Source organism: Mustela lutreola, chromosome 8 (assembly GCF_030435805.1).
Source record: "Mustela lutreola isolate mMusLut2 chromosome 8, mMusLut2.pri, whole genome shotgun sequence".
NCBI lineage: Eukaryota > Metazoa > Chordata > Mammalia > Carnivora > Mustelidae > Mustela > Mustela lutreola.
In genome coordinates, this window is record NC_081297.1 from 44,758,384 (window position 1) to 44,769,740 (window position 11,357).

General features: G+C 46.9%; 1 protein-coding gene across 3 annotated transcripts in view; it reads right to left on the minus strand.

Annotated features, from left to right (window-relative positions):
* Positions 1 to 9,770, minus strand: part of DDX11 (DEAD/H-box helicase 11) — a 36,760-nt gene extending 26,990 nt beyond the window's left edge. For all 3 annotated transcript variants that reach the window (XM_059184488.1, XM_059184487.1, XM_059184486.1), the window contains exons 1-3: positions 9,661 to 9,770; positions 4,567 to 4,751; positions 4,174 to 4,321 (exon numbers count right to left, since the gene is read on the minus strand). In XM_059184488.1, the coding sequence (XP_059040471.1) occupies positions 4,174 to 4,317 (144 nt within the window). In that variant the 5' untranslated portion in view covers positions 4,318 to 4,321; positions 4,567 to 4,751; positions 9,661 to 9,770. The remainder of the gene's footprint in view (positions 1 to 4,173; positions 4,322 to 4,566; positions 4,752 to 9,660) is intronic.
* Positions 9,771 to 11,357: the final 1,587 nt, after the last annotated feature.

Below are 11,357 nucleotides of genomic sequence, written 5' to 3' on the forward strand. Positions count from 1 at the left end.
TGATGGGGAGAAGAGCTTACTACAGGCGTGATTTAGACAGTGTCAGAATGGGACAGTAAATGAAGTCACAAGGACAGGAGGCCCTGGAACCAAGAACATCTACAAGAAAGGGCTGAGCAGAGGAACAGGTTACATGGAACTGGCAGAGCGCGGAGATGGGGAACAGCCTTCAGGTTAGACAGGACAGAATGAACACATGCTCTTCTGTGTTCTTTTCTGAAACATGCTAAGATTACACCAAAGGAATAAAAGAGGCTTAAAACCCACCAAAACAAAGAAAGCGGAAGAAGGGAAAGTAACGGGTTTTAGGAGAGATGGAAAGCGGACAACCGGAACTGAGAGGAGTAAAGGATGCTAAGCCTGAGTGCCTGCGGAGATTCCCTGATAGTCGTGCTCAGAAGCCCCGAAACTGCCAGGGACGTCCCCACCCTGCAGGAGACAGGACGTGTACCCTCTGGAGGGGCTGAGCCAGCAGGGCTCTGGAGATGGTGGGTTGCGTGAAGGGTGGGAAGAGGGTCAGAACCAAATCGGGACACACAGTGAAAGACCATGCACCTAAAGCCACTTCCCCAAGACACCCTCAAGAATACTGGCCATCAGGCTGGGACCAGAAGGCAAGGGTTTAAAGGAGCCTACTCCGGAAAAACTGGATGGCTTGAGCGACATCACACAGACGCTAATCACTAGATGCCCCAACAGAGAGGCTAGCCCATCAGCCCACAGCCAGCCTGTCAGCCAGCCCTGTGGTGGCTTTTTCTTGAACACCAACAGGAGACAGCCAAGGGTCACCAGACGTTTGAGGAAAGCCTCTCAACAAAGCACAGAACCCAAACTGGAGGAAGGAGGATGGACGATGAGGTGATACAGGGTGGAAAAAACTCAAAAATGCACTTTAATCGATATCCTCAGAAAGATATTACTATTTCAGGGACACTAGAACAGGATGCTATTTTTAAGAAGCAGAGAATAAGAACAAGGTCCTAAATATTAAAGACAGAATAACAGAAATAAACTGAAGAGAAAGACTGGACAACAAAGTCAAAGGAATCTTGAAGAAGTGGAATTCAAAGCAAAACAAAACAAAAACAAACCAGTATGCCCAACGAGACAGGCAATTAGAAGACAACATAGTAACAGGATTAACCAGAAGGTCCAAACTCAAAGCACGGGAGTACCAGGAAGCTTATCGAATGTGTAAAAACATCTGAGGATGGAAAAAGAGAAGCTTCCTGTTGCGAAGTGCCCATCAAGAGGCCAAAACAAAGAACTGACAGCACTCTTCCAAACCACCACCACAATGTTTCAGAATACAAAGGACACAGGATATCCTGAAACTCTGGAGGGCGGGGTGGGTGGACCAGGACACCAAGGACGGAGGTGCAGGCCGCACTGGACTTCCCAGTAGCAACAATGGAAACCAGAGGGTGGAGGGAGCAACTGGGAGGGAAAAGCACTCTGCCGCTAGAATTATACACCCGGGACGCCTGGGTGGCTCAGTTGGTTAAGCAGCTGCCTTTGGCTCAGGTCATGATCCCAGCGTCCTGGGATGGAGTCCCACATCGGGCTCCTTGCTCAGCAGGGAGCCTGCTTCTCCCTCTGCCTCTGCCTGCCATTCTGTCTGCCTGTGCTCGCTCTCTCCCCCTCTCTCTCTGATAAATAAAATCTTAAAAAAAGGGGCGCCTGGGCAGCTCAGTGGGTTAAAGCCTCTGCCTTCGGCTCAGGTCATGATCTCAGGGTCCTGGGATAGAGCCCCGCATCAGGCTCTCTGCTCAGCGGGGAGCCTGCTTCCTCCTCTCTCTCTGCCTGCTGCTCTGCCGACTTGTGATCTGTCTGCCAAATAAATAAATAATCTTTAAAAAAAAAAAAAAAAAAAAAATCTTAAAAAAAAAAAAAAAAAAAGAATTATACACCCAACCAACCAATTGCTATCGAGCAAGTGAAAAGGCACATGGACACATTTGCAGACCAGCTAAGTCTCAAAATCTTACCCCTCCATGCGACCCTTCAGGAACGTTCTCTTCCAAAACAAAAGTGAACCAAGAAGACATGGAATCCAGAAAACAGAAAATCCAACCCAGAAAAGAATACACACAACAGGGATGAATCCCCAAAATATATACTCAGCCAGTATAAGAAGCCAGTCACCAGACAGGACTTACAGTAGGATTCCGTTCCCATGAAACTTTACAAAGACAGAATGCATCTGCAGAGACAGGAGGTGATCACGGGCTGCGAAGCGGATGTGCAAGGGGAAGAACAGCAGCCAAGGGTACAACAAACCCTGGGCTGATGAAAACGTTTCCATCTTCACTGCGGTTGTGGTTATATGGGGGTTTACATCTGTCATTACTTACTGACTTGGGGATTTAAAAGAGGCATGTTTCATTTTATATCAATATAAAGTTGGTTTTTCTTTATGGGGGTTTACATCTGTCATTACTTACTGACTTGGGGATTTAAAAGAGGCATGTTTCATTTTATATCAATATAAAGTTGGTTTTTCTTTTTTTCAAGGAGAGAAAGGAAATTCCTAGTATAATAGTTGTGAAGTAGATCTTAGAAGAACATAGAGAAGAAAGTCTCCAGGGTAGAATGGCGTAACTACTACAAACTGAACTGTGTCCCTCCACAAATTCGTATGTTGAAACCCTAACCCCCATGGGACTGTACTGGAGAAAGGGCCTTCAGGGAGGGGATTACAGTTAAATGAGGTCCTAAGAACAGAGCCCTGATCTAATAAAACTGATGTCCCAATAAAAGGAGGAGAAACACCAAAGATCTCTCCCCCATGTGAAGACACAGTAGGAAGGGGGACCCCTACAAGAAGGAGGAGTCCCCACCAGAAGCCAGAAGCTGCCCAAACCTTGCACTTGCCAGCCTCCCTAACTGCGAAATAAATTTCTGTCCTCTTAGCGCCCAGTCTGTGGTATTTTGTTATGGCACCTGAGCAGCCTGAGTAAGCTATAATTTTAAGGATGGACTAGCATACGGAGAAGCCCCTGGATGGTGTGAGAAAGTGATGCAGGTGTATTAAAAACTAGACAAATTTTAAAAGGCAATTATCAACTCTGGAAAACAAAAATTATTCCAGAAGAAAACCCATAATCAGAGCATCCTGACTTAGCAGAGGCTAAAATTTTCTAAGCTACATCGGGAGGATGGGGCACAGGAGGGAAAGGAAACAGTTACAGAGCTACATCTTAGCTATCACAAGAGGAAGGCACAATGACTAGAATAAATCAAGAAATAGCCAAGCTTAGAATTTCAGATATGCTATGCAAGTATATTTCTTAGGAACCAGTTAAAAGAATTCGAAGTACCTGTCCAAAGAACCAAGTTTGATAAATTTAACTTTTTAAATGACATGCATGCATTATTCTTTATTAGATTTTTCATATGACTTTAAACAAAGGAGAGGGATATGTTCAATGACACAACTATTGCAGAGAGGTCAAATAAGGACTCAAAACACCCAAATCTACTAATGAGGAAGTCACTGCTGATACTAAAAGCCATCTCAGGGGACTGGTGGGGAAGCAGGCCTGCTGCACGAGCCTGAGAGCCTCCTGTGGACGGAACTTGCCAAGCTCCACGGGATGACAGGGACATGGAGGACCTCCAGGAGGTTGCAGCCTGGCTGGGGGACCTTCCCATCAACGCTCACTATCACACAGTACTTTCTAAAGGAGAGGCAGGGACTGCTCGCTATAGCTCTAATGCTCTTCCTGGCCACCCTTGGATAAATCCCTCTGTCATTCCATTCCTGGAAGGAAAAGCTCACAGGCCTCTGACTGGATCTCTCCAGCACTGGGTAACCTAGTTCCTGAAGACTAAACCAGTATGTTTAACCTGTGAAAAAGCCAAGGTAATCCGTTTCTCAACATCAAAGCACTTGTGTGCCCAAAGCAATTTGGAAAGCTTGGGGGCTATAGGTCTTGGTTCCTATAGGCATTCACATTCTCCTTTGTCTTCAGCCTAATTGTTCCCAAACCCTGGGGCTGCATTTAATCTTAAATAGTGGAAGTGACTGTTACTCAGAAAGATAAACCTAGGGAACAACTCTGCCCAACTTCAAACCATGAAAATTTCTGCCTAGGTTAACAAGCATGCTAGGGGGCTTCTACGGTGTCATAATCAGGGTCTCTCGGAACCTTCCTGATGATTCATACTCACAGTGCCGGTCGGACTCTCAAATATTCCAATCTTGCCAGCCTCCAACACCCGATACAGCTCTGCCATGAAGTCTTTCTGGATGGAATACGGTGTGAAGGGAAAAGGGAAATGGATGCCACCAACCTCCTGGGTTTTATTAGCCATGGTCCTAAGGGGGGGAAAAAAAGGGCTTGAAATCTAGAGCAGTTCCTAAGAGCAGTCTCAGTACTAGTTACGGAATCTCTCCTCAGGCTGTAGGCTTTTTTGCAAACAGAGACCATGTTCTCCCCTTGGTGCATGTCCTCATGAAGTCATACCCAGCTCGGGCAACCCATAGAGTGACATTTGTCAAGAATGGCTATGCAGAACACAGCCCAGCAGAGCCCCGAAACAGAAACCACTCTGCCATCTTACCTGGGATTCCTATGCTTCTTGGACACCCTAATGCCTCCAGGAGAGGCGTGGAGACCTTGTCTCGAGGACTGTGCCCTGGAGGTCAGGGATGTTGCTCCCGACTACCAGTGCAAAATGGTTGTGCACATGTCCGCAGGATAGCCTTCGCTGGGCAAAGCTGTCACACGTACTCCTGCTGCCAAGATCTGTAAAATTATGACACACGGGCAGAGGATCACTAGTATGGTTCTTTATGTGGAACAGGTACATGCATACATCCGTATCTCAAAGGAATCTTCAGTTTGCCCTGACCTCCATTTCCAGAATATATCAGAGCTGCCTCCTAAAGCCTTCCCAGCCTCAATAAATAAGCGCTTCCTGTCAGGTTGCAGACTGGGAGAGCTCTGCTGACGAGGACTAAGTCCTGGCTGGAATTCCAGAGCTCCCCAACACTGAGACTGATGTGTAAAACAAAGGCAAAAGAAAACTTACTAAATTTCCTTACTACCTACAGCCCACTGACAAGTCCCTGAAACAGGGAGAGTGACATTCTCTAGGGACTCACTGCCTCAATGTTCATACTTTGCTAAGGGCAAAAGGTGATCCTAGCCTGACTACCCCACTGCCCCTCCCATGTAAGTCCACTTCAACATATAAAAATTCCTCTGGAGGGACGCCTGAGTGGCTCAGTCGGTTAAGCCGCTGTCTTCGGCTCAGGTCATGATCCCAAGGTCCTGGGATCGAGTCCCACATCTTCTGGCTTGGCAGGGAGCCTGCTTCTCTCTTCACCTCTGCCTGACACTCTGCGGCTTGTGTGCGCGCACGCTCTCTCTCTCTCTGACAAATAAATAAATCTTTTAAAAAAAAAATTCCTTTGGAAACTTCTTTTATCTCTAAACACCCCAAGATATGTGTTGGCAATCATCCTCCAAGCATATGGCCCACTGATACACATCTAAAGGGGCTCATGACTAAGGTTTTATTAGACAGTAATAAATGACCTTTTCCAACAACAGTTAGCCCTCTCAAGATCCTGGAAACCTTGCTTCCAAAATTCCTTAGAGACTTACATTATCACTAGTCCCCTCCCAGCTTGAAATTATATAGTGGGCCACTCCTCATGACCCCACTGCAGCTCTTTCTGCCCACAGGTCCTGTCCCTGTGCTTTAATAAAATCACTTTTTGCACCAAAGATGTCTCAAGAATTCTTTCTTGGCCATCAGCTTCAAACCCTAATGTCATCTTTCCTACCTCAAGACCACAGCGTTTCTTTCCTTGCCAGGCCAAGGTCTAAGAACTTCTCAGCTCCATGTTTGATCTTTATTCCCCTCTTCTGAACCAAATTTCTCCAAGATAGCTTCTGCATACCTCTTCTTCCTTTCGATTTTTTTTTTAATCTTTATTTTAATTAGGCTCCATGCAACATGGGGCTTGAATTCATGACGCTGAGATCAAGAGTCACATGCTCTACCCACTGAGCCAGCCAGCTACTACAACCCTTTCTTCCTTTCATCACCATGTGGAGGACTGACCCTTCCATTCTGGTTCCCACACTCTCTTTAGAAGCCACTACTCCAAACTATTTGGAAGGCCTATCTCTTCTAAGTACAAGTACTAATTGGTCTGAAATCCACCTACAATTGGCTACATGACTGGCTTCAATAAGACCAGTGAGTGTCACAGTACATTTATGAAAGGAAAGGTAATAGCCATGACACTCTTCTGGTTATAATTTAGGAGCACCTAACAGGACAGAGGTCAAAGAACTACAAGGGTGACTCTTACAAACTAAGACCACTTAATACTGAGAGGGAGGCATATAGTTAAAAAAAGAAGAAAAAAAAAAAAAAACAGGAAGAAAAGAGGAAGGTATCTAACAAATTTTGATCACCTAATATGCATTAAACACTGCACAGGCCTTTTTACTATTATTACCCTGGTTAACTTGTACAACTTGTAAGAACACAGTTGTCGGGTACTCGTGCTTCCAGACACTAAGTAATTCTCAAAGGCAGAGTTAAGAGAAAACCCAGGAATCCACACCAAAGTCCATATGGGTCTCTTTTAGTTACATTCATATGGAAAGAGATAACCAGCAGAGGCAGAAGGGAGATCTAATAAAAATACACATATTGAGAAATTATGCAAAACCTGCAAAAACCTACAACAGAAGCCACTGCAGAGTGGGATTTCTTGCAGACTAGAATTACAAGGAATCCAGATCCTAAGAGAGCTCCAAGAACCTCTCTAGCAAGTAAATACCCAGACTGCCCTTCTGCGGCTCAGGCACACGCCAGATGGAGCCACTCACTGACCTCCTCCGCTTACTCATAGCTTCTGCCTACCCTAGACTTGCACTGGCACAGGGCCTCTTCAGCACCCTCTACCTTTGAGCTTCAGAAGGGGATATTCTTTTCACTCTTTTTAGTTCTAAAATCCCAAGGGAAAAATCTCATCAGCATTGCCTGTCCTTTTAAACTAGATCACTGGTCAGCCTACAGACTGGTGAGGTTCCCAGCTTGATCTAATCGTACTTGCTGCTTCCCACCCCTTTCCACCACTGTCTGGGAAATGATAGACGTTTAGGACTCTGCCTTCTCGGAGAAGCCTCCCCCTCTATTTGGCCACCCAATCCAGGTCAAATACCACTCCCTACCCAAACACACATACACCACCCTGCTTGAAGTCACGCTTTTCTCTCATTACCCTCTATTTAATTTCTTCATAGCTCTTAGCACTAGCTGCACTTCTTTTATTTATAATCCTTTCCTACCAGAATAAACGTGGCATAAAAGGAGGAACCCTGTCAGTCTGGTTCTTCCCTGCCCCCCTGCACCAGAATAGGTACTGTGGCACCTAGCAGGCAGTCAAATAAATTCTGATGGAATGAACAGCCAGCTTGACATGGTGGCTGTTAAGTAGAGGTTTCTGTTCTTCAGAGGTGTGGGCAGAGGAGGTTCCACAACTAAAATATCTAGTCCAAGGGCCCATTCTTTAATGGTTTCAAACTGCTTTCATAGAACTTCACAGCAACCCTGTGTGATATTTTCATTACTCTATTTTATAAATGAAAACACAGAGACTCAGATAGGTTGAGACCTGCCCAGTCACTCAGCAAGTGCTTGAACCCAAGACTTGAACCCCCATCTGTCAGACCTCCAAGCCCCTGGGATTCGCAGTTCATCCCTCTTCCTTCCACCAGGGCAAGCTGACTAAAAAGAAAGACTTGGTTACTAAACATCAGAATGACAACATGAAACAATACAGAGGAAAAGTAATTATTATTTCACTTCCCTGTGGGTGGTAATTATGGATCTCATTATTCCAGAAGCAGCACAGGCTAAATCACAAGTTAAAGAAGCGTTTGCATAAAGGCTTGAATAATAGATTGACTGAGTGCTATTAAGGACATTTGATGGGAGTTTTTCTCACCTCTTCAGGGTGGTTGTGTGGTGGACAACCACGACCCCAGGTACAAGTTCTCCCGAGAATTCCCCAAGAGTGCTAAGGCATACACCAGATACTTATTAAAGCAGATAAAATACATGAAAGTATCTCAGGTATGTTAGTTCTGAAAGCTCATTTTCTTAAGTTCTCAATTATCACTCATTATTTGTGTATAAACTATTGCTACAGAATGAATTGGGTCCCCCCAAATTCACGTGTATTCATGTATATACTGTATAAATATGTGAGAGTCCCAAGGACGGAGCTGGGAGGAAGGCTCCAGCAAGGGAGAATGAGCAGGTTGTAGGCCAGGTCCTGGAGGACTGCTGTTGTGCTCTGAGTTAGCAGCACAGTATAGACTGTATTTGAAGATAGGGCTTTTAGTAGGAAACTGAGGTGAAACAAAATCATTAACAGTGGGGTCCTGGGGTGCCTGGGTGGCTCAGTTGGTTGGGCAACTGCCTTCGGCTCAGGTCATGATCCCAGGGTCCTGGGATCGAGCCCCATGTCGGGCTCCTTGCTTGGAGGGGTGCCTGCTTCTCCCTCTCCCTCCGCCTGCTGCTCTGCCTGCTTGTGCTCTCTCTCACTCTGTCAAATAAATAAACAAAATTAAAAAAAAGAAAAAAAGAGTGGGGTCCTAATCCTTATAAGGACGGGTGGCCTTAGAAGAAGGGGAAAGAGGACTCTTTCCACACCATGTGAGATGAGGAAGTGGGCTGTCTGCATGCAAGTCAGGAACACGGCTCTCACAAGGAACCAAATACGCCAGCACCTTAGACTTCCCAGACTCTGCAACCGTGAGAAAACCAAACTCTGTTAAGCCCCCAGTCTAAGGTACTTTGTTATGGTAGCCCAAGAGAACTTGAAGCCAGCGACGATTGTTTGGTTATGTTCCTAAAACACTTTAAGTTCACACACCTGGGAAACAACACAGCCCAGAAGAAGAAAAGCTTCTCCACACCTGCTGCCAACTCAGAGCACAACAGCAGCGCTCCAAACCCGGGCCACAACCTGGGCCACCTTGCTGGAGCCTTCTGTCCCCCTCCCAGCTCCACCCTCGAGGCTCTCACTATATCTAAGAACCTGCTACATATTAATATTTATTTCCACATTCAGGGCACCTCCTCCAACATTCTGGTCAATCCATTCATCCCAGTCCTCTAGACTGACCCCCTACTTCACCTCGATTCCCTGACGGGCAGTAAAGCACAGCTTTCAACATTATGGGAGCTGGGCTCCAGGGGCCAAGTACGGGATCCCAGCTCATGTTAATATCCCTAAGCCTCAGTCTGCTCATCTGTAAAAGAGAAACAGGTAACAACACTCACTTATAGCGTTGTGGTGATCACTAAATAAGGCAATTGATGACAAGTGCCTTAGCACAGCCGGGCTAAACTGAAGCCCCCCACGCGCGGTAGCGTTCTCAAGCCCAAGCGCAGCTCCACAGCCACTGCAGGTCCCGCCCTCATTAGTCCGCCCTTTCCCCTCGCACTGGCTCCTAGCCTGCCAATCACATTTTGGTCCCACCCCTTCGGCTCCAGAACCGAATTTTCCCGCTCCCTGCTCGCCCAGCCCCTCTGCACAACCGCCCGCGGTGTCTGCGCTTCCACTGGCGTCTACCGTCTATCCTCTCACTTCGCTTCATCCTCACGCGGCACCGCACTCACCTTCTTCGCCGGCGGGACTGCTTCGCTGAAGCCTGGCGGACGACGAGCCGGAGCAGAAGGTCCCGGAATTTCAAATCGCCGCGCACCTCCGTCAGCTTGGGCGCCCGGGAGGAGCGTGCTGCGTCGCCACGCCCCCACGCTAGTGCGCCTGCGCAGTCCGGAACTCGGAAGGGCGGGTGGGCTGACTCGCCTTTAGTACGTAGGCACCTGCACAGCCCATTCAGCGGGAATTTTTGTTTTTTTCCCCACTGGCGCCGGAAACGGTTGTCATGACAGCACCCTAGAGGCTGGGGTCAGGATTCTGGGCTTTCTCCCTTTGCCCTCCTGCCAGATGCAGGATGTTTTAGTGATCTTCCACTGACTGGCACCAAATGTACTGAGCTCAACAGTTGCTTGACTCGATCAAATTGGCCAGTATTGATCGAACACCCGAAGGACGACGTGCTGTAACCAAGAATCAGAAAACCCGTATTCTGGTCCCGGCTCTTGTCAGGCCTTACAAATGAACCTCAAGTTATTTTACCTCTAAAATGGACGGCATCTGCCTTGGTCACCTCGACAGGGTTGTGCATGGTCTTGGATATCCTGAAATCGTGTCGATTAAAGCACTCTAGGAGAGTGTAGGTTATTGTTCCCACCGAGTGCCAGGCACTACCCTGAAGGGAAGAAAAGGAAATCTAGAAAAGCACCAGACTGGCTATCAGGAGCTTCTAGGTAGGAAAACAAACGTCACCTTCACATCTCTGGAATTGGATTCTCCTTTGTTTAGTCTGGGAAATAAAACTACACCTGATCCCTATCAACTTTCTGAAAGTATGTCCAGTGATACTATCTGGAGATAGCATTAGATCCTATGGGTTAAGGGCTCAGTCCTACAAGACTGCTCCTGCCCCCACGTCAGACACCAATTGCAGGTCTGGGTTGTTACCTATGCCTCTGACCCACTGGGCTATAGATGATGGGAGGTTCCCAGGACCCCACCCTACCCCCAGTCAGATTGATTTGCTGTAGAGTGTCAGGGAAACATTTGCGTACTAGGTCACCAGTTTATTATAAAACCCAGATGAAACAGACGCATAGGGCAAGGTTATGTGGGAATCTTCCATGCCTTATCTAGTAGTACTGATGAAGTTCTAGAACCTGGGTGAGGTTTGGTGGGCTGAAGTCTGGAGCCGATGACCAAGAAAGAATTCTTGAAATGTCTTTGGTGCAAAATGGTGGTTTACTAAAGCTCGGGGACAGGAACAGCTGCTGCCCCGGGTTGTGAGAGATGGCAAGTTATGTACTTTGCGGTTGGGGGAAGGTGAGGGGAAGGGAGGTTTCAACGGAACTTTCATATGTTAAAGAGGCCCTACAAGGTGCGGGGAAACCGGAGGCCTCGCGGCTTGATCAATGTTGTCTTTGGGCAAGCCATTCACATTTCTGCTATCAAGTGTCTTTGTTATTGAGATTTGGGTTTAAAGAAATTTAACTTTATTTAGGGCTTGAGGAACTGAGTTATTTGCCTCTGGAAATTGTGCTATTGATAAGGTAACTTCTTTGTTTGTAGATCTAGGACATTTGTAAACCAAGGGAGACTCTTGTCTTGCAGGATTGTGATCTCTGCAAGTTAAATATTTGTTTCTCGCATATGGCAGTCAGGGGTGCCTGAGGAATGTCACACACGTTACCGAGGGGAGCGGGTGGAGAGGGGGTGC